Source organism: Musca vetustissima, unplaced genomic scaffold, assembly GCF_032173495.1.
Source record: "Musca vetustissima isolate MV318-11 ecotype Yass unplaced genomic scaffold, APGP_CSIRO_Mvet_v1 utg6862, whole genome shotgun sequence".
In the NCBI taxonomy this organism is placed as follows: Eukaryota; Metazoa; Arthropoda; class Insecta; order Diptera; family Muscidae; genus Musca; species Musca vetustissima.
The window spans coordinates 17,687-39,218 of NW_026875419.1; the positions used below are offsets into that span (position 1 = coordinate 17,687).

At 35.0% G+C, this 21,532-nt stretch overlaps 2 protein-coding genes across 2 annotated transcripts in view; one reads left to right on the plus strand and one right to left on the minus strand.

Annotated features, from left to right (window-relative positions):
- Positions 1 to 608: 608 nt before the first annotated feature.
- Positions 609 to 8,991, plus strand: LOC133337914 (protein grindelwald-like). The gene is made up of 3 exons (XM_061546116.1): positions 609 to 858; positions 8,352 to 8,645; positions 8,822 to 8,991. The coding sequence occupies exons 1-3, from the start codon at positions 609 to 611 to the stop codon at positions 8,989 to 8,991; spliced, it is 714 nt and encodes a 237-aa protein (XP_061402100.1).
- Positions 8,992 to 15,576: 6,585 nt separating this feature from the next.
- LOC133337915 (chondroitin sulfate proteoglycan 4-like) overlaps positions 15,577 to 21,532 on the minus strand; it is a 40,529-nt gene continuing 34,573 nt past the window's right edge. The window contains exons 8-11 of the mRNA XM_061546117.1: positions 21,315 to 21,468; positions 19,468 to 20,131; positions 18,496 to 19,405; positions 15,577 to 17,296 (exon numbers count right to left, since the gene is read on the minus strand). Of these exons, the coding sequence (XP_061402101.1) occupies positions 15,577 to 17,296; positions 18,496 to 19,405; positions 19,468 to 20,131; positions 21,315 to 21,468 (3,448 nt within the window). The remainder of the gene's footprint in view (positions 17,297 to 18,495; positions 19,406 to 19,467; positions 20,132 to 21,314; positions 21,469 to 21,532) is intronic.

Sequence of the window (21,532 nt, forward strand, 5' to 3'; positions counted from 1 at the left end):
GACAGACACAAACACACCACTCACACACAGAGCCATGGTGAAAAGCAGCTAGCAATCCACGAACCAGCCAACCAACCAACCGACCATTCCAACAATAACCAGAAAAATTAGCCACAAACGTTATGAACAACTGGCTGGCGTCTTGGCCAACAAAACAATCTTCAGCCTACAGCAATTACAATAACAACAACAGCAACACCAGTTACACAAAGAAGATTTAAAACACCAAGAGCAACAACAACAGCACACGATCTGTTGAGAGTCAACGTCTACTAACAAACAAGCAATTGGTAGATGACTCATCGACTGACTTCAGACGTCAATTCAGTTGGCCAAAAAACAGTTGAACAATCAAAAGATGTTAATAAATAATTAATATAAATAAAAAATTAATAAATTTCTAATAATAACCGAATTTAATAAAAAAAATCGTGACGTGAAATTGTTACACGTTTGTGTTAAATTAAAAAAATAACTAAAATATTTTACTTTAAAATTCAAACACGTTTCACCATTGTTATTTGTTTTATAATAACAAATATTTGAAAAATTCGACACTTCCTTCAGTATCCAGACAACAACAACAATATTAACAACGGTTACAGAAAATGTTTAATTTTAGCGCCCTAAGAACAACTGCCGCCACAATTTTAACTCTACCCGCCGCCCTCCACAAAACCGTTGACGCCATTGCAATGACAGCCGAATCAGCGGCTGGTACCGACTGTCACGGCCAAGTGTGCCATCCAGTGGAACAATTTTGCTCACACTTTGAAGTTACCTGTGTGAATTGTTCGTCGGCATGCGATCCGCAAGATCTTAACTATAAACCGGTGGAATGCACACGAGAATGTGGTGGTAAGTTAGACACAGACAACTTTTTTTAATAAATATTAAATTTGTAGGTCTTCCGTTAGATAGAATGTTTTCTATTGGGACATCTGTAGATGCCAGACATGGGTCTCTTTTAAATAGAGCGATGAATGGAAGAGCTTCTACAAACGGAATACAGATATTCGAATTTGCAAAAGTCGTCTGTAAAAATTTTTTAGTGTAATGCAATAGAAAAATTACTATAGGTTCCCTTCAGAAGCCCTTTTACATTAGAAATCCTTCATATAGATATTGTGAACATTGAAGGTACCTCACAGTTGTTTATAAGGAACCCATTAATGAAAAAGGCTAAAATCGAACGGCACCGACTATATGATGTTCTACACCAGTATATGCAAGACCTGGTGTTAAGAATAATACTGAAATCGTTGGAAATAATATTTTTTGTCTATGTATAATTCTAATCGGTAGCATTACAAATGAGATCTATATTCAAATCTGATTCTAGACTAAATTCCGTAACTTTTACTAAATTTCTTGTCCATCAGACCGATGAAATTGAACAAAAATACCTTAGAGCTGTATTTATGAAAGATTCTGATTTTCGCTAACTTCAATAGGGTTTTATTTTTCAATCAAATTCAATTTCCAAAATGCATCCTTCGTCTTAATTCGACTCAAAAAGACATTCGAAGTATAACATAAAGTTTCCACCAGAGGAGCTATGAAGGTATATGTTGTATTAAATTTGTCATTCAGTTCAAAACACCTCGAAGTATTCTTCGAAGGCTCTATAAGGAAACACGATATGGATCACACTATCTAATACTACTCCCACGACTTTTTGATATTTGATTTGATATATGTATCAATGTTATGATATAGTTCCATATAATGGCACAGCTCCAGTTCTCATATTTGTTGCAGCACCAAAATATTTGGTATTGGAACATGGTTCTCATATAACGATATCGCCTGTTTTTTTGATATTTTGGGAAAATGTTCCATCTAAAGCAAAAGTCGGACGGCGACAACTATATCATACCCTTCGGCACTTTGGGTACATTGTAGAGTTGGGCAATATAGTTCATTGAGCGGTTCAATCTTGTTCTTGTCCTATACGCAAAAGGAACTTTAGTTCCATAGTTCCTTTTAATTGACTCGTTCATTGGACCATAGATCGTTCGGCCGGTCCATACTATCGTTAATGTTTCTTCTTTTTTGTTTTTTTCCTTATATGCTGTACAACGTTTAATTATTATACGGACTATTTTATTCATCAATAAATGAAAGACACAACTAAATGTTACATTAACTGATTCACATATATGAGCTGGTGAAACGAAATAAACAACGTGAGCAAAAAGAACTGGGAGAACATGAGCAACAAAGAATGACCGGGCAAAATGAACTAAGTGAACGAGAACAAAGAGGAACGAGCGAACAAAATGAACTATCTGAACGACGGGAGCAAAAGGAACTAGGTGAACGAAAGATCCGGACCTAGTTCCAATCGTTCGTGGTTCAGAATAGCTTCATTCCGGAACGACACAGATGTATATAGAACAGACATAGCATTTTTGGAAGACCATTTAAATGGATTCGGACGAAATTAAATGCGATCCACATAGATATTTGAATTAATTTAAATCAACCCATACACATATCATCCTGAAATCTATGAAAAATTGCATGTCAATTGGGCAGACTTGGAATTTTTGGCGAGCATTGGTATTAAATCCAGCAAAATTATGTATGAGAGTTATACGTAAATCTGGACCTATTTGAGCATTCACCATTTGGTATGCAACACAGTGCGATGTAAAGCGAAGAAACATAGGTCTTTTCGGTGCACCATTTGCTTAAAATCGGACTAGAACATATAAGGGGGTTATATTTAATGGTGAACCGATTTCAACAAAACTTAACACGCTTCATTCTAGAGTCAATTTCAAACTTAAAACAAAACATTTTAGGAAGAAACATAGGAACCATGTACATAAAATCAGATCAAAGAATATATTGGAGCTATATCTAAATCTGAACCGATTTCAACAAAACTAAACACAACATTCTATTCTCTTTTCAATACGACATGGAAAATGTCGTCTCCATCGGACAAAATTTGAGAGTTTGTTGCGCCATTTACATAAAATTGGACGATACTATATATGGAAGCTATATCTAAATCTGAACCGATCTCAACAAAACTTCACATACATCAATCTGTACCTATTTCAGTACACTGTGCAAAATTTTGTCGCAATCGTCCAAACATTGGGAGGTTGATGCACCATTTACATAAAATCAGAGGAATATATGTTTATATATATATATATATTTATTTATAGATCTGAACCGATTTTTCCCAATTTAAATAGGGTTCGTACTTGGGTCAATTAAGTGACCTGTGCCAAATTTCATCCAAATCGGATCATAAATGCGACCTGTACTTTGTTAACAAAAATACATGGACGGACGGACATGCATGAAACGACTCAGAAAGTTATTCTATGCATATTCTCAAAAGGAACCATGAGTCTATCTCGTTTCTTTTTGCCTGTTTCAAACATATGCACAAAGACCTGTGTGATGAAAGTTTTATACATTTTTATATAGGTCCAAGTTTTTCCGTTCGTTTTTTGTACTTCATAGGCCGCCAAATGGTGGAGGGTATATTAAATGTGTTATTCCGCATGGGCCACCTCGTAGGAATCATCAAGACCACATTAAGTATATATAGTCTTGATTATAATCTGATAATCTGAAGATTATAATCTGAAAATCTGAAGAACTCTTGAAGATATAGCCGATTTATTGTGTCAGCATCAAGTGACGGCTGAAGGGCGTCTCAAACTTTAAATGCGGTTTTCTCCAAAACATTGGTTTTGCGAATGGCGGACACGATAACTCAAAAACTAATAACCCAATCGAGTGTGTAGCTTTCGTATGGACTAGGATAAAGCCTATCGGTGAAGATCTTCCTTATTTTTTAACTTAACTTTTGGTCAAAAATCGGCGATTTTCTAAATTTTTTTTTTTCAAAGGTCCGCCATTTTGATAATTTTAAAGCGAAGTTAATAATCCTAGTTCATACGAATAATCCCTTAAATGACCGTCTTTTAGAATGACGAAAGATATCGTAATTCTTCAGATAGAGCTCTGAAAATTTGTTGGTATTTTTAAGAGTAGTTTTCGACGGAATATTTTTTATACCATTTTTTTTGGAGGTTGAGACAACAACGCCGAAAATTATCCCTATATGTCTATGTACTGACATTGCGCCCATATAAAGGCCCCACCAAATTGTTGGATATTTTCAGGGTTGTAGCCTCATTTTCTTATTTGACATTTAGGGTTTTGGAGGCTGGCATACATCTGCGATGAGTATTTTTGGTATCAACTCTATTTTAGACAATTTGAATCGATTGTTAAGCGAATGGAGAATTTTAGTGCCAAATTTGGCACTAATTTCGAAATGGTTGTACGCTGAGAGCTGGTAAATATGATATAAATTTGGTAAAAAAATATTACTTTGTGCGGAGTTGAGTTCAAACTGGACACTCAAAAATTATTGTATCCGATTTAAACATGTTCAAAAATGTTGACCCTTTATATGGGAGGTACTACAGGGAATGGGTCTATAAATCTCATTTTAATATTCCAAAACAATTGACAAAGATATCACGGTTTGCAAAGTTTTTACTAAATCAGATTCTCCTTCTTCTTGATTCTCCGCATCATAAGATATTTATACATTTTCGAAACATGTTTTAGTAAAATATTAGGTTATGCAAAGTTTGAGTCCAAACGGAATATCCTTTCCCAAGATAATTTACATTTATTTTTCAGCAAAATGTTCACCTTTTGTAGGGGAGGTAATACAAGGAGTTGTCCGATATTCTTCATTTTCAAACATGATTTAGGGGTAAAAAAAATGTTACGATGTGCAAAATTTGGATTGAATCTACAGTATTTTGATTGAATATAGTGTATATTTTCACTTAGAGAGTTACCCTGCCCCTTATTAATTTCCCAAACAAAAACTAACGGCAACAATTTTATTTATGGACCAACAATTTTATTTTGAGGCTCTCGAGACAATAATTATAATTTGGATTATTATCAACTCTGTATCAAAGTTTTGTAGTTGACTGGGGAACTGCCCAACGAATAAGTTTTGACGATGACTAGACTTATTTAAAAATATTTTCCAGAGCTCAAACTTATGTCGAAGACCTAGTTTAGTAGAGGAAACATTCGATTACTTGCTTCGTGGTGTTTCTACTAGGAACTCCTTTCGATCGATAATCAATCAATATGAACCTTTTTTTTATCAATTGGCTGTTTGTGAGGAATTCAACCAAAAAAAAACTTTTTTTATGGTCAGGCATTCATGCAATATCGAATGTATGCTAATTGAAGAAACGTCCAAGGATGTCTCATCGATGTTCTCTTCTTATGACAATCCACGTCGATAGTTGTGAAAAATTATCGTACGAAAATGTTCACGACTTCATTCGATTTTTTTGCACATTGATTTTTGAAGACACATGGTGGTACGTCAAATTGTCCGTTGGTGCCACATAGACCAGAAATATATGTAGTAGTCATCGTATTAGAATGCCCATGGGACTTCTATAAAATAAAGCCTTATATTGTTTTATAACATAACCTAATTGTTCTCTACCTGTAAATCAAATTTTTGTATTAATACAAGCAACAACAACATCAGTTATAGTTAAAGCTCAAATAAAACTTTCCCATATTTATCCAATCAAAGTTCAGGTGATGCTTATTTGAGTTTTTAGCATCAATTCGATGAAATTTTCTAGAATTTCATTGTAATTGTATTTCTAATTATCAATGACGTCATTTTCATTCATATAACCAGTTGTAAACAAAATTGAATGCAACTGCAAATTAATTTTATTTTACCTGTAATTTTATTGGAACTGGTTTTTGTTTGTATGTTTTAGCCAAGTGTTAGTAATGTTGGTAAATTTGCAATAAGAGTTATCTTCTATGTCAAATACAATGTTTGTATATGCAAATTTTCTATATATATTTTGATAAATTATAAAAAAGAATAAATATTCGAGTCATTAGTTAAATATAGGGGAGATGGTTTAAGGTGGATTTTTAATAATGTGATTAGATTCTTAACATATTAGAATTTTGATTAAATATACGTGTTATAGATTTTATTTTCATAAAATGTTAAAAAATATAGACGGGTAATGCTATGCAAAAAGTTATATACAATGCAAGGATTTATACAAGGTGTACTCAAATTTAGGTTTTAAGTTTTGTTGGTCCGGCTTTTATATAGAAATTGATAATCATTCCTCAAAAATTTGTATATAATTGAATGCCTAATACTTCTTCATTACCAATCTCCCATAAAAATGATTCACTACCTGAATCAATCAAAATACATTAACACTTCAATTGAAAATAATCACAATTATTACCACTCTTGATAATAACAAAAAATATCATCTTCAGAATATAGTATAGACTTCTCTACAGGAAATACTGACCTACGTCAGTTATCGTATCGGTGGGTGGTGACTAACAATAACATCCGCATAATCAGATGACAACAATCTGCTCTGATAAGATTATAGAAAAATATATTCTTACTCGACACTGTTATATCTGCTGATAAAAACAGCAATAGAACTGTGGTTTCAATTTGGTAAAAAAAAACAAAAATAATTTGAAAGCACACAGACGACCAGCTAGTTCTTAGGATCGAAAAACCTCATAGTTTTCTATAAAAAGCAATTAAGAGAAAACCTCAGCATCATTGGTTTCTTCTTCACAAAAAAATTCAAGAGAAATTCAAACCACAACAACATAAAGCCACATAGAAATTTATTTCGATTCGGAAGAAAAGTGGGTGGTACACATTCTGATGGCAGTATTTAGTTCTTTTTGCGGTACATTTTATGTTGAGCATTTTTTTCCACAGCGACCAAATAAGAGCACGTGGTCAGTGGTTGCTTTTTTCATAATGTCTTGCCTCATTGTGGCATATAAAATTAAGTCGAAAAAGTCCGAAGTCTTAGTAAAAATTTTTTTCAAAAATTCAGGCCTTGTAATAGTCGTTGAAAAAATATATTTAAACCAGTAAGGAAAGTTCAAAAGGCGGACGGGGCCGACTGTATCATATAGTCGGCCCCGTCCGCCTTTTGAACCACCACTTTGGGTAAATGCAAGACATGTCAATATATGCAATATCCTGTAGATAGAACGGTCATAGAATCTTTGAAGGACCATTGAGATGGAATCGGGCGAAATTGAATGTGCTATCTATATAAATATTTGAACCAATTGAAAAATTGAATGTCAAACGGACAGACTTGGATTCTTTGGCGTTCCATTTGTATGAAATCGAGTCAAATTTTGTATGGAAGCTATATATTAACACATGGACCTAATATAGTAACCGTTGCATACACAATTTGTTTTCTGTAATCACTATATTCAATTTAATACGAACGAAAATATATGTAAGACCTATATCAAAATCTGAACCAATTTCAACAAACCTTATCACGCATCATTTTTTTCTCAATAGCATTCGCTATGCCAAATTTTACTCAATCGGACAAATATTGGGAGTTTGGTGTATCATTCAAAAAAAAAATCTTATCTTAATCAGAACCGATTTTAACAAAACTTCACAGACATCAAACTGAACATGATTTAGTACTCTGTGAAAAATTTTGTCTCAATTAAACAAATATTGGGAGTATGGTGCATCATTCAAAACAAATTTGACGAAACTATATATGAGAGATATATCTAAATCTGAACCGATTTTAACAAAACTTTGCCGACATCAGTCTTGATCTAAATCTGTACTCTGTGCAAAATTTTGTACCAATTCGACAAATATTGGGAGTTGGTGCATCATTCACATAAAACCGGACGAATCTATATATGGGAACTGTATCTAAATCTGAACCGATTCCAACAAAAATCCACACACATAAGCATAGACCTAATTCAGTGCGCTGTGAAAAATTTTGTCCCAATTAAAAAATCCACGCCTTGTAATAGACCTTAAAAAATCTACGTCTTGTAATAGACCTTAAAAAATCCACGCCTTGTAATAGACCTTAAAAATCCACGTCTTGTAATAGACCTTAAAAAATCCACGCCTTGTAATAGACCTTAAAAAATCCACGGCTTGTAATAGACCTTAAAAAATCCACGCCTTGTAATAGACCTTAAAAAATCCACGCCTTGTAATAGACCTTAAAAAATCCACGCCTTGTAATAGACCCTAAAAAATCCACGCCTTGTAATAGACCTTAAAAAATCCACGCCTTGTAATAGACCTTAAAAAATTCACGCCTATATTTAGTTAAAAAATCCATGCCTATATTTAAGAAAAAAATCACGCCTTGTAGTAGTCCTTAAGAATATATTTAATCTTGAAATTTTTATTTTATTATCCAAAATTGTCACACATTTTTAATTTGTCGCATTTTCTCTCTTTTCAGAATTCCTCAAATTGTTGCCCCTACAAAATGAAATTCATCAGATACAAACACAACAAAGTCTCATCCTATATCTGTTGATATTTTTGCTGATCATTACGTGTCTCCACTATACCTGGGTATGTCTGAAATGGTTGCGACAACAACGATGCTTCCGCCAGGTACTCAAGAAGCTACAATTGAAGAAAGGTCCTTTACCGCCGACAGCGCATGTCAATGGCAAAGATACAACAATACAAAATATGTGTGTCATCAATGAAGTTGAGCGGGCACCGTCACAGATTTACAGTATGACAGGTAAGAGATCGAAGAAGAAGCAAATGTAATCTAAAAATTGATGCTGGACGCCAATTGACTTTAATATTCCATTTTAAAGTGGTTTGGCTGAAATACAATTTATGATATTTTTCCTAAGTGAAAAACTGAGACTAATCTCTTATCTATTTCCGTCTCCTCTTCATCGTTTCTTTCAGGTGTCGAGGGTTCAGTGATGACAATGACAACACCAATTAGCTCACGCCATCCAGCCGAAAATCAAACACCATCACCACAAGCCATTACAAATGAATACTCCTATGACAATCAAGCATTGGCTGTGACGCCAGTGTCGGAAAAGCCAGGAGGTGGTTCGGTGGTATTTTGAACATCTCTACAGTCAGCCAATAGGAATTAAGCAAAGGAATTTCACCACTCTTTACATCACATTTGTTTCGGAAAAAGAAAATGTTAAAAACATTTTTTTCCGATTTACGACCCAAACCTCGTCTGCGGCCCTCACGTACTTAATGCCTTGCTGGGTAACTGCTGACCTTTAAGGATTTATTAAAGCCCTCTCACATAGTCTTCCTGTTAGTCTAGTTTATATATTTTAAATTTGGTGAAAAATCGGTTATATATAGCCCTCCACGATTTATTTTATATTTAGTCCACAATATGAAATTTTTATGATATTATATTATGATTATTGTCAAAACCAACCAACCAAGCAATCCATCCATTTTATCATCACATACATTCATATATATGTATACTAGTGATAGTTATGTAAGTTTGCAATTATCATAAATTATTCTATTTTTTGTAATTTATATTATTAAATATAAGATGATATTTTTAAGAAATACAAAAATATATTTGATCAACTATATATATAAAATAGAAATCATTTTTTTGTTTGCATGTTACCGAAAGACGCAAAAACCGCTGAGCAGATGTTGATAAGATTAGCGCAGTATGCGAGGGCATGTCCTGGGAGTAACATAGGCTAGATAAACTTTTAAAGTTCCGCGTGGATGTAGAGTTATAGCATCAACATACCTTACAATTATCGAACATGTAATATGCTTATATTTTAAGAACGGTTACAGATACCATCTTCAAATTTGCACATAATCCATACAAAAACCAGTAAGGAAAGCAGTAAAGTCGGACTGGGCCGACTATATAACACCCTTCACCACTTTAGGTATATTATACATATATATCATAACATACGTCGCGTCTTTGTTATATATCTATATCTGAACCGATTTAAGGGAAACTTGTCAGAGACTAATTTATATTACTTCAGTACGTTGTGTCAATCGGCCTAGCTATGGATCTTTTCACGAAGCTTAGCAACACCATTCTAGACATAATTCAGTACCCCATACCAAAATTCGTGCAAATCGAAAGACATATAGGGACCTTGGTGCACCAATTACATAAAATCGGACGAAAATGTATACGGGAGCTATATCTAAATCAGAACCGATTTTCACGAAACTTAGCATACGTCATTCTAGACTTAATTCAAAATGCCATGCCAAATTTCGTGCAAATCGAAAGATAGATAGGGACTTTGGTACACCATTTACGTAAAATCGAGCGAAACTATATATGGAAGCTATATCTAAATCTGAACCGATTTTCACGAAACTTGGCACACATCATTTTAGACCTATTTAAGTAGGCTATACCAAATTTCGTGCAAATCGAAAGATATATTCGGAACATTTACATTGAATCGGACGAAACTATATATGGGAGCTATATCTAAATATGAACCGATTTTCCCCAATTTCAATAGGGTTCGTCCTTGGGCCAAATAAGTGACATGTGCCAAATTTCATCCAAATCGGATCATAAATGCGACCTGTACTTTGTTCACAAAAATACATGGACAGACGGACATGCATAAATCGACTCAGAAAGTGATTCTATGCATATTCTCAAAAGGAACCATGGGTCTATCTCGATTATTTTTGGCTGTTACAAACATATGCACAAAGACATAATACCCTGTACCACAGTGTGGTACATTTCCCCATATGTGGTAGCATATGGGAAAATGAAATCTCCATTGCACTTAAATAGTCTACATATAGAGAATAAAAAGTTTAGTTTGAGTTAAAAACCGCTGAACACATTTTACTGAAATTTTTAAAGCACTTCATGCTATCCTATAGATTTGACATAGACTATATACAATTCTAAAATTCCGCGTGGATGTGGATTTATATAGCATCAAAAGTAATAACACATCACAAATAATATACATATTATATTCCCACATGAACATTTACCTGAGTAACTTGGTTACAAATACGATTCATCCCTATAGAAATTTGAGTGATAAAATTTACTCCCAATAACATTAAATTTATCTATACATAGGACATAGAAATATCCAGTTGAGATAAACTTCCAGAATTCTGCGCCAAGCGGACGAAATTAGCGGGGGGAAATTCAAAAAATAACCCACCACGTATCATAAAAACTTTCTTACGGTATTCTTTTAAACATGTTGGTGGTCTGAAAAATAATATATAATTTTATTGTTGTTATCCATTATACCGATATATTGATTTGAAGGTTTTGTTTGTGGCTGATAAAATATTTTTTTTTTTGTTAAGGAATTGAGATAGATTGAAATTTTGCATAGAGTTGTCTTTTGTCTGCAGGCAGATCAAGTACGAGGATGGGCTATATCGGTCCACGTTTAAACATAGCTCCCATAAAAAGGTACCCCCAAATGTTCGGTATTTTGGGGTTCTGAGCGCGTTTTTCAGCTGAATTTGCTGAAATTTGGTACATTGGGTTCTTTTTGGATATCAAATTTATCCACAAAAATGTATAAATATAGGTCCACTTTTTCTGGTAGCCCCCATAATTATTGCACCCCAAAATTTTCAGTATTTTGGGGGTTTTGAGTGTATTTTTTAACCGAATTGGCTGTAATTAAGTACTTGAGTTCTTATTGGGTAGAAAATCACTCCACTAAAAATTATAAATATAGGTCAATTTTTTCGATTAGCTCCAAATTGTTGGTATTTTGGAGTTCATGAACGCGTTTTTCAATCGAATTCCCAGTAATTTGGTATTTTGTAGTCGTATATGGTAACAAATCTCCCTTCCAAATATTATTAACATTCGTCCCATTTTTAAGGTAGTCCCTATATAACCCCCTTTTCTATCAGTCCTCAATTAGGCATAGAAGCTCATATAATTATAACTCCAAGTGTACGGTTATTCCTACACGATGTAATAAATATTGATCCCGCCTTTGGTACAGCCTCCAGAAACCTTCACATTCAAATGTTTTTGCTGCAAAGACAATTTTCAATTTTCATATTGAACCAGCAGCTTCCACTCCGCCCTCGACATAAAGGCATGTGTTTGTTGGTGATGGCCTCATATAACTATGCCCTCTAAATTTCAGTATTTTGGGCATTTTATACATCATGTGTCCATTAAACATTGATAAAATTTGTATTTGGTTTATGGTTTACAACAACAGTTGTTGATATCAGTATACTTTTTGGTATGTTCCATATATTTTTATTTCAAGTAACTATATGGTGGAGGGTATCCAAAGTTCGGTATACTTTTTGGTATGTTCCATATATTTTTATTTCAAGTAACTATATGGGGAGGGTATCCAAAGTTCGGCCCGGCCGAACTTAACTGCTTTTTCACTTGTTTCCCATTAATTCCGACCGTGCTCAGGGCTTGGGGCGTGTTCTTATCAGAAGTAATAGGCCTCAACCAGTTACATGAATATTTAATTGGTAGCTAAATTTTATTATCTATATTCCGATGGTTAAAGTTAGTATAGAGGAAGCTCTTTGAACCTTAGGTGTCATCGGGTTTCCCTCCCTACCTTGCCGACTAAAACGTTGTCAGCCCAAAAAACATTCTTACGATACCCTATCTCAATTTCGTGGAATTATTTAAACATTTGCTTTGAATATTCAAATCATCTATATATTTTATCCTTTTTAAATTGTACTCCAGAAGTATATCGGATACAAAGTAGTCACAGCCTCATCGAAATATTGGTTTTAGACCCCATGTTTATTTGGACCGAATCCGTTTCAGACAATTTGGAGTCGATTTACAAATGCCCGTCCGTATGACTGGCCGGCTAGTGGGCACGATATCTCTCCAAGGGGGTAACCGTTTTCATCCAAACTTTGCACATTGGAATATTTCATTCAAACTTAATTCAAGTTCGATGATATGAAATGTTTGCCCACTCCTTGTGGAAAATTAATTGTATAATACCATGCGAACGGTCCATCCAATTTAAATTCAACTTTGCACAACCTATTATCTTTATCAAGCCTAGATCAAGTTAAAAGATGGGATCAATTAGTTCATTTCTTCTGGTACCTCCCCCACAATCCACATTGTAAATTTTATCAGGATAATGAAATGAAGCATATGTCACATATAGTGCGAATGTGGCTTCTTTATAACTGTGGCAACGTTTTGGATACGTCAGCCTAAAATCCCGACCTTAACCCTTTGGAAAATGTGTGTGCCTACTTGAAAAATGTACCTAAAGGGCAACCAAAAAAAAAATTTCCGAAAATGACTAGTTTCCAGAAGGTATAATTTATTGCCAACTAGTCAAATATGTGCGTGGCCATGATTTCCGAAATTTTTTCGTAAAACATTCAAAAATGTGCGATAATTATTTTTCGATATATATGGGCGATAATTTTGATTATCGATGAATTTTTGTGTTGCCAACCTACATGTGTTAAGTTGACTTTGATGACTTTTTAGTATGGACACCAACCAAATGCACAGATAACCCTAAATTTTCGTAATATCGTCAATTGCCATTGCATAAGTTTAAGGGATTCGATAAATGAGACAAACTCTTGTCGAATCCTATGCCAATAGAAATTATTTAAAAAATTATGGATTATAATGTAATGGTCATCGTAAAAATATATTTTCTATTCCAATTACATTTTTTAAAAGAAGCAATTAGCATTCTTTTCAAGGTCCAAACATGGCGTGGATTTTAATTATTATTAATTTTTCCTCGAAAAAAAATTCTTTACAAAAATTAAGGAAAAATCAAAAGTCGGACGTGGCCGACTATACAAGAGATGCTAATATGTACAATCAGACATATAATTTTTAGAGAACCATTGAAATGGAATGGTGCGAAACTAAATGTGTGATCTACATAGACATTTGAACCAAGTAAAAACTCAATGCATTGTATGTCAATCAGATTCTTTTGTGTACCATTTGTATGAAATCGAGCAAAATAATGTATGTGGAGCTACATGTAAATCAGGGCCTAATTGAGCAACTGTGGTATATACCGTTTGGTATGTTGCAGCACAGAGCGCTGTTCACAATTTTATCTCGCGTATTTGGAACAGACGTAGGCTCCTCGGTGCACCATTTACAAAAAAAAAAAAAAAATATGAGCCCTATCTAAATCTGAACCGATTTTCACAAAACTTCGTATACATCAATGTGGGCCTATTTTAATACGATCTGCAAAATTTTGTCACAATCGAAAAAATTATGGAAAGTTTGGCACACCATTTACCAAAATTCGGACGAAACTATCTGAACCGATTTCAACAGAACTTCATGAATATCAAACAGGACCTAATTCAAAACGCTGCGCAAAATTTTGTCACAATTTACATAAAGTCGGACAAAACTATATATAGGAGCTACATCAAAATCTGAACCTGTACTTTGTTCACAAAAGATACATGGACGGACGGACAGGCGGAAACGCATAAATCGACTCAGAAAATGATTCTATGCATATTCTCAAAAGGAATCATGGGTCTATCTCGATTCCTTTTGCCTGTTACAAACATATGCACAAAGACATAATACCCAGAACCATAATAACCACAAAGTCAGGCGCAATCGAACTTCTCATTGAGGTCGTATCGCTGGTAACGTAAGAACTTCGATTTGTTACAAGAGTCATTTGGGTATGAAAGGTTTTTTTTTGTAAAGAAACAATAAATAACTTCTGGGGAGAATATCCCAACCAAAAACTAAGGGAACTGATGAGGATCAGTGGCGAGATCCGAAACTATCTTCCCTGCCTTACCCCTCGGCGAACAATGTCATAAATTCCATAATAATCCCACGACTTATTTAGGTCATTGAAAAAATATTATTTAATAAACCCACGCCATGTTTATGTCCTTTAAAAAATATTCTTTTATAAATCCACCCAATGACTTTTGTATGCCTTGAAAAATTATAATAAATTATAATAAATCCACGCCTTGTTGAGGCCATTCTGCATAAAAAACACCCAAATTTTGAACCATCGTTAAGTTATTGTCATTATTTATTAATAAGTTATTTGCAGTTCTTAAATCTATGAGTAAATAGAATGTAAATCTTAAATATCGATATGTATAAAATTAAATTATTTTTTTTTTAATTATTAAAAATATTATGGCCACAGAAAATAAAATTACAATAAAAAAATATTTATGGCATGAAACATTAAAATGTAATGGATGATGGCAACGACATGAAATGGCATTTATATATAAAAAATTATTTTAAAAAATGCGTAACTTTTATTTAATATTTATCATATATATTTAAATACTAACTTAGTTAATAAATTATACACAATTTTTCTTAGCACTAAATTTTAAATATAAAAATTAATTATATTAAAAATAATTTGGGTCCAGTTTAGAATTATTTTTATTTGGCATATAACTGGAAATTGTGTAGAGAAACCTTTGGAGGTTTTCCGTTTATGGCAAGTTTGTTAAAAAATAGTAATAAATTAAAAAAATATATATTTATATAGAAAAATATTAAAGGCACTTTTAAAGCACTTGTCTCGTATCTTTTGTTAAGTTCGTTTTTTCTCCGTAAATTAAAAGAAATATATTTTAAAAAATAATTACAACTATTTCCCTCATTAATATCTGTTAACAGAGTGTGTTCAGACCCAATACTGATTACGCCTTAGCAAAGGATTACTAGGTGGCGCTGAAGGCGGTGTCGATGCCGATACCGCTTGGCCACTACTTTGCGGCACACTTGAGTAGCCTGCAAAATCATTAGCCATATCACACGATGAACTCCAGGTATCATTCTCCAGCTGATATGGATTGTAACGCTGTGGCAACATCATTTGCTGTGGATCACATTGATCATCGGTTTCATCCTCATCAGGATCATAGTCGGGGAAATCATGTTTATATGATTCGACAGGTATAATTTTACAATGTGGTATATTACTGAAGCCCGGAAGGGGTGTTGAATTGCCAGTAACGGGCACAGAGTCTGCCTCTGAATTGGCATAATGATGATGATGAGGACTGTGATGGGGATGATGATGTTGAGGACTGACAGAGGTCAAATCTGGTGGACAGGGCAAAGAGGGGGGTTGATCCTTTGAAATATTGGCTTTATGTTTCTTCAAGTAACGGAATTTCAAGACCAACATTATGATCAGGACCAACATCAGCAAAATCAATACAGCACAAATAATGGCTACATAATTTAGCGAGAACCCTGTTGAGGCCTTGGTGACATCTCTGGCCATTTCGTCGACGGGCTTGCGATAAATAATTTTCACTGAAGCCTGGGCCGGTTGTACGGTCTTTATATGCAGCTGATAATCGAAACTGTCATTATCGGCCCGGGTATTTGCCGCCGATTCGTGGGGTATAAAATACACTACACCACTTCGTAATTCCTTAAATGAAAAGGAAGTGGTAGGACGTTCATTTTGGGCATCACTGGATAGACCCGAACTGCGTATTATTTTACGTATCTGTCCTGTGCTGGGTAGACGGGTTATCAGGAATTTCGGATTGAATTTATTCAACTTGAGGGAAAGAGGATTATCCGGCACGAGGAGAGACATCAAACGGATTTTCTCCCCTGCCTGGACTCCTTGCATTGGAATATCAGTGATTTTTATAACCGGCTCCACTTGGACCAGCACATCTACAGTTGCCACATAATTTGTACCCGGCACATATGCACTAACCTGGAACGTATCATTCGAACGATTCAAATCCGTTTGCATATAATTGATCTGACCCATTTCCAAGAGCTGATGATTAAACCGCAATGTGGGCTGATGTTTCAGCACAATAATACCATAGAGAGGAGAATTAGTGATGTTATACGACAACCTTTGGATCTGAGCATTTGTCTTAATGCCAATATTTTCCAATTTCATAACAGCGGTGGTGGCACCCTGCTGGACCGTCACCGGATATTGTTGTGCCGTCGGCACTATCGATATAGGTGCAATTTTGATGGTAAATATTTCATAGGCGGGATTAAATTTCCCATCCGACACCGTGAAGCAAAATGTAGTCGATTGCGGAGTTCCGAAATGTACATAAACTATACGATCGTTGTTTATATCGGCTTGGGTAAATTGGTTGGAATAGGCCAGTAGCTCCTCGGCCACACCATCTTTGGAGATTTTCTTCAATACCCCCAATGTTGGACCGCTCATAATGTCATAGATGATTTCTTCCGGAGGTGTATCCTTATCTTCGGTTACTAAAATGTTGCGGGTTATTGTACGATTTTCACCCTCAACCACTGTCATCTGGGGTTGATGGGTTATCAACTTGAAGGGTTGATCATTAATGGGATTTATGCTAACCGGCACGGTGAGATTGCAGAGGAAAATGTGGCTGCAAAAGGGAGGAAAAAAAATAAAAAAATTCGGTAGGGAAAAGAGAAAAGTCGACGATGCCGTCTATTTGAAAACAGATACTTCTGTAGCAAAAAAATACTGTACTGAGGTCGATTTTTTCTGTAGAAAAAAATCTGACCACAGAACTGAAGTCGAGTTTTTTCTATGGAAAAAAATCGAAAAAGTCCAGTAAAACTAAAGTCGGATTTTTATTCCATAGAAAAAAAACACGCCTCAGGTTCGAGGTCGGATTTTTTGTATAGGAAAAAGTACATCAGAATTGAGGTTTGATTTTTTCCTATGGAAAAATGACCTCAGAACATAGGTCGGATCATTTTTTCTAAATCAAAAAGGACCTCAGAACTTAGCTCGGATCGAATCTCAAAAGCACCTCAGAACTGAGGTCAGATTTCTTTCTATAGCTATAAAGGAGCTCGAACTATTTTTTAAAGCAAAAAAGGACCTCATAAGTTAGATCCGATTTTATCTATAGTAAAAAATACTTCAGAACTATGGTCGGATTTTTTCTATAGAAGAAGCGATCTATGTCGATTTTATATATATATATATATATATAATGACCTCAGAACTTAGGACGAACATCAAAAGCACCTCAGAACTGAGGTTGGTTTTTTCCTTAGAATAAAGGACCTCCGAACTGAAGTCGGACTTCAAAATAACCTCAGAACTGATATTGGACATCAAAAGGATCTTAGAAAAAAGATCTAGAAATGAGGTCGGATTTTTTGCTATAGGAAAAAAGTACCTCAGTTCTGAGGTCCTTTAGGTTCTGACCTCAGTTCTGAGGATTTTTTTCTATAAAAATAAATCGAGCTAATTTTGAGTTATTTTTTATAGAAAAATATCGGCCGCCGTTCTGAGGTCTTTAGGTTCTATAGAAGAAAGCCGTCATAAAATTATTAAAAATTTTTTCTATACAAAAAATATCGATCGCAGTTCTGAGGTGTTTAGTTCCAATAAAAAAATTCGACCTCAGATCACCAAAGGTATTTTTCTTTACTTTTTCTGCATAGAAAAAACTATCGCTGAACTGAAGTCCGATTTTTTATATACCTCACAATTGAAATCCGATTTTTCCTAAAGAAAAATTATTTCTATAGGAAAATATGTCTCAGAGCTAAGGTCGGATCTATTCTCAGTGATTCTACATCTATCTACATTTTATCTTGTACTCACCCCTGTTCCAAATATACCGACATCAAAATGGTATCCTCCAAAGTGTCGGTATGATCATGAATATAGTACACCTTCCGGGTAAAGAAATCACTTGGATGGAATTTTTGGGTAGGCCGGAATTCATGACCCAAACCAATGGTGCCATGGCTAGGCTTCTGAACCGATTCAATAAATAACTCCGGATTATTAATACCAGCTCGGGTCTTAAGATATTCCAACATTTTGGAGAAGTCTAAATTAATTGGCACTGAACCACCTTCATCCACATTCAACTTCGAAACGGGTAAAAATCTCAGCAGACCTCCCGAAGATACCGATATTTCAATATTGAATTTTTGATCCAACAAACGATCACTCCTTTTCGCAATGACATCGAAGTTAAACGAATCATTGATACGAAATTCGATGACAACAGCTGTGTGTTCGTAAAATATATGACCATTATCAATATCGTATTGAGTGAATTCCGACACTTCTCTCGGCTGGCCATTATCCATAATCATATATTCGTTGATAATACGACCCAAGGTGGGGGGTACTGTTATGTTGTATCGAATCTCCCGCTCTTCGTCCGAACAACGGAAATGTAAATGATCGCGTAGAATTTGTTTCTTTGTCAACGGGAAGACATGGAGATTTTCATTTCGTTCTTCAATAATTTCAATGGGTTTGATGGCAATATTCAGAACCTGCTCCGTCGTATTGAACAGACCATCCGTGACCATAAAGGACATTTCATTGCGTCGGGAATTTGAATCGTGTATAAAATAGACCTGTTCATTGTTGATGTCATTTTGGGTGAAGTTTTCGATTTTCGATTCCGGATCACTTTTAAAGGCCAAATAACCACCATAAATGTGATTCACCACAAAGGTGAGATTTTCCGGTGGAGTGTCATAATCACGAGCCACTGAAAAGAGAGAGTAAAATTAATTTAAAATTTTCTATTTCCCAGGTTCTAGGTCTACTTACTCAAATCCGTATAGCGTATTATATACCTCCCTCCATTCCACACCTGCAGTCCCGTGTTGGTTACCACCACCGGCTGTTCATCGTTCACCGGCACCACGGAAAATTCCAAATCGAAGGGCACACTTTCCTTATTCCTTGCCGTTGCAATCAGCGTCATAACATCTGTCGAATTTTCACTACCATTATGGATATAATGTATCGCACCCTGATCCAATTGTTTCTGGGTAAATCTCTTCACTTTCGAATTCGAAGCCATAATATAACCCGCCGAGGGATTGGAGGTGATAATATATTCCAATATTTTACCACGATAATATTCTGAGAAGGGTTGTATATCCGCAGAGGTTAGTTGCACCGTTTTACCCTCCACCACTGATATGGTGTTCGTATGCATATATAACTTTTCGGGGATAATGACTATACGGAGCATAAGGTTCCGCAGCCAGGTGATGCCATTGGTTACATCGAATATAAAATAGTCACTTGATTGATTTACCCCCGCTTGAATGTAGAACATTTTCTCGGTATTGATGGCCGATTGATCGAACACTTTGCAATTGTATTCATCATCGAAGGACATGGATTGCATTTCTAGGTAGCCATGCAGAGGAGAGGCTGTAACAAGGAAGGTTATATCACCGGGGGAGATATTCGGATGGACAACCTGAAATATGCAAAAATATAGAAAAATATAAAAACAGAGCTCCAAACAGGACCTCAGAACTGAGGTCGGATTTTTTATAGAAAAAAGACCTCAGAACTGAGTACGGAAGTTTTCCTATAGCAAAAAAGGACTTCAGAACTGACGTATAATTTTCTTTCTATAAAAACAAACACAGCTCAGAATTAAGGTTTAATTTTTTCTATAGAAAATACACAGCTCAGAACTGAGGTCGGAAAAAAGGACCTCAGCATTAACGGTGGTCGGATTTTTTCAAAAAAAAAAGGACCTCAAAACTGAGGTCGGATTTTTTTCTATAGCAAAAACCTACCTCAAAATTGAGATTGGATTTTTTCTATGCCGAAAAAGGACTTCAGAACTGCGTTCGGAATTTTTCTATAGCAAAAAATAACTCAGAACTAAGGTCGAAATTGTTTTCTATAGGAAAAGAGATCTAGAAATGAAGCCGACTTTTTATAGGAAAAAAGGACCTCACAACTGAGGTCGGACCTTAAAATAACCGCAGGACTGACGTCGAAACTCAAAAGGTCCTCAGAACTGGGGTCCGATTTTTGTCTATACAAAAGGGATCTTAAACTGAGGTTGAATTTGTTTTTATAGCAAAAAAAAAAAAATTAGAACTCGGTCCAGCACCTCAGAATCGTGATTGGATTTTTTTCTATAGCAAAACTGACCTAAAGACTGTGGTCGGATTATTTTCTACAGAAAAAAAACGACCTCAGAACTGAGAAATACGTAGAAAAACGGACCTCAAAACCGAGATCGAATTTTTTCTATAGAAAAAAGACCTCAGAACTGAGGTCGGATTATTTTCTGTAGAAAAATGTACCTCAGAACTGAGGTCGGACTTTTTTTTATAGAAAAAACACATATCAGAAAGGGAAGTCGGATTTTTTCTAAGGAAAAACTTCACCTCAGACAGAGTTCGATTTTTTCCTATATGACCTATTTTCTATTTTTCTAAAGAAAAAATAGACCTCAGAACTGAGGTCGGATTGTTTTCTGTAGAAAAACGGACCTCCGATGTGAGGTCGGATTTTTTATAAAAAAAACACACCTCAAATCTGAGCGAAAAATACCTCAGACCTGATGTCGTTATTTTTTTCTTTTGGGAAAAATAACTCAGACCTGAGGTCAGATTTTTTAGTTGGGTGCTAGTACTCACCTCCAAGACATCACGGGAAATCAGTACGCTTGTCGATTCTTCAACATACAGCGTTTGATTCTTTTTCACCTGCAGCGGTTCCCAATATGCAGAGGGATATATGCGGAACAGAACCTCGCCTTCGGCACTGATGTTTTTAATGTGGACGCGGTATCTAAAAAGAAAAGGAAAATATCATTAAAAATCTCTGCCCATAAAACAAAAAATCTGAAAATTCT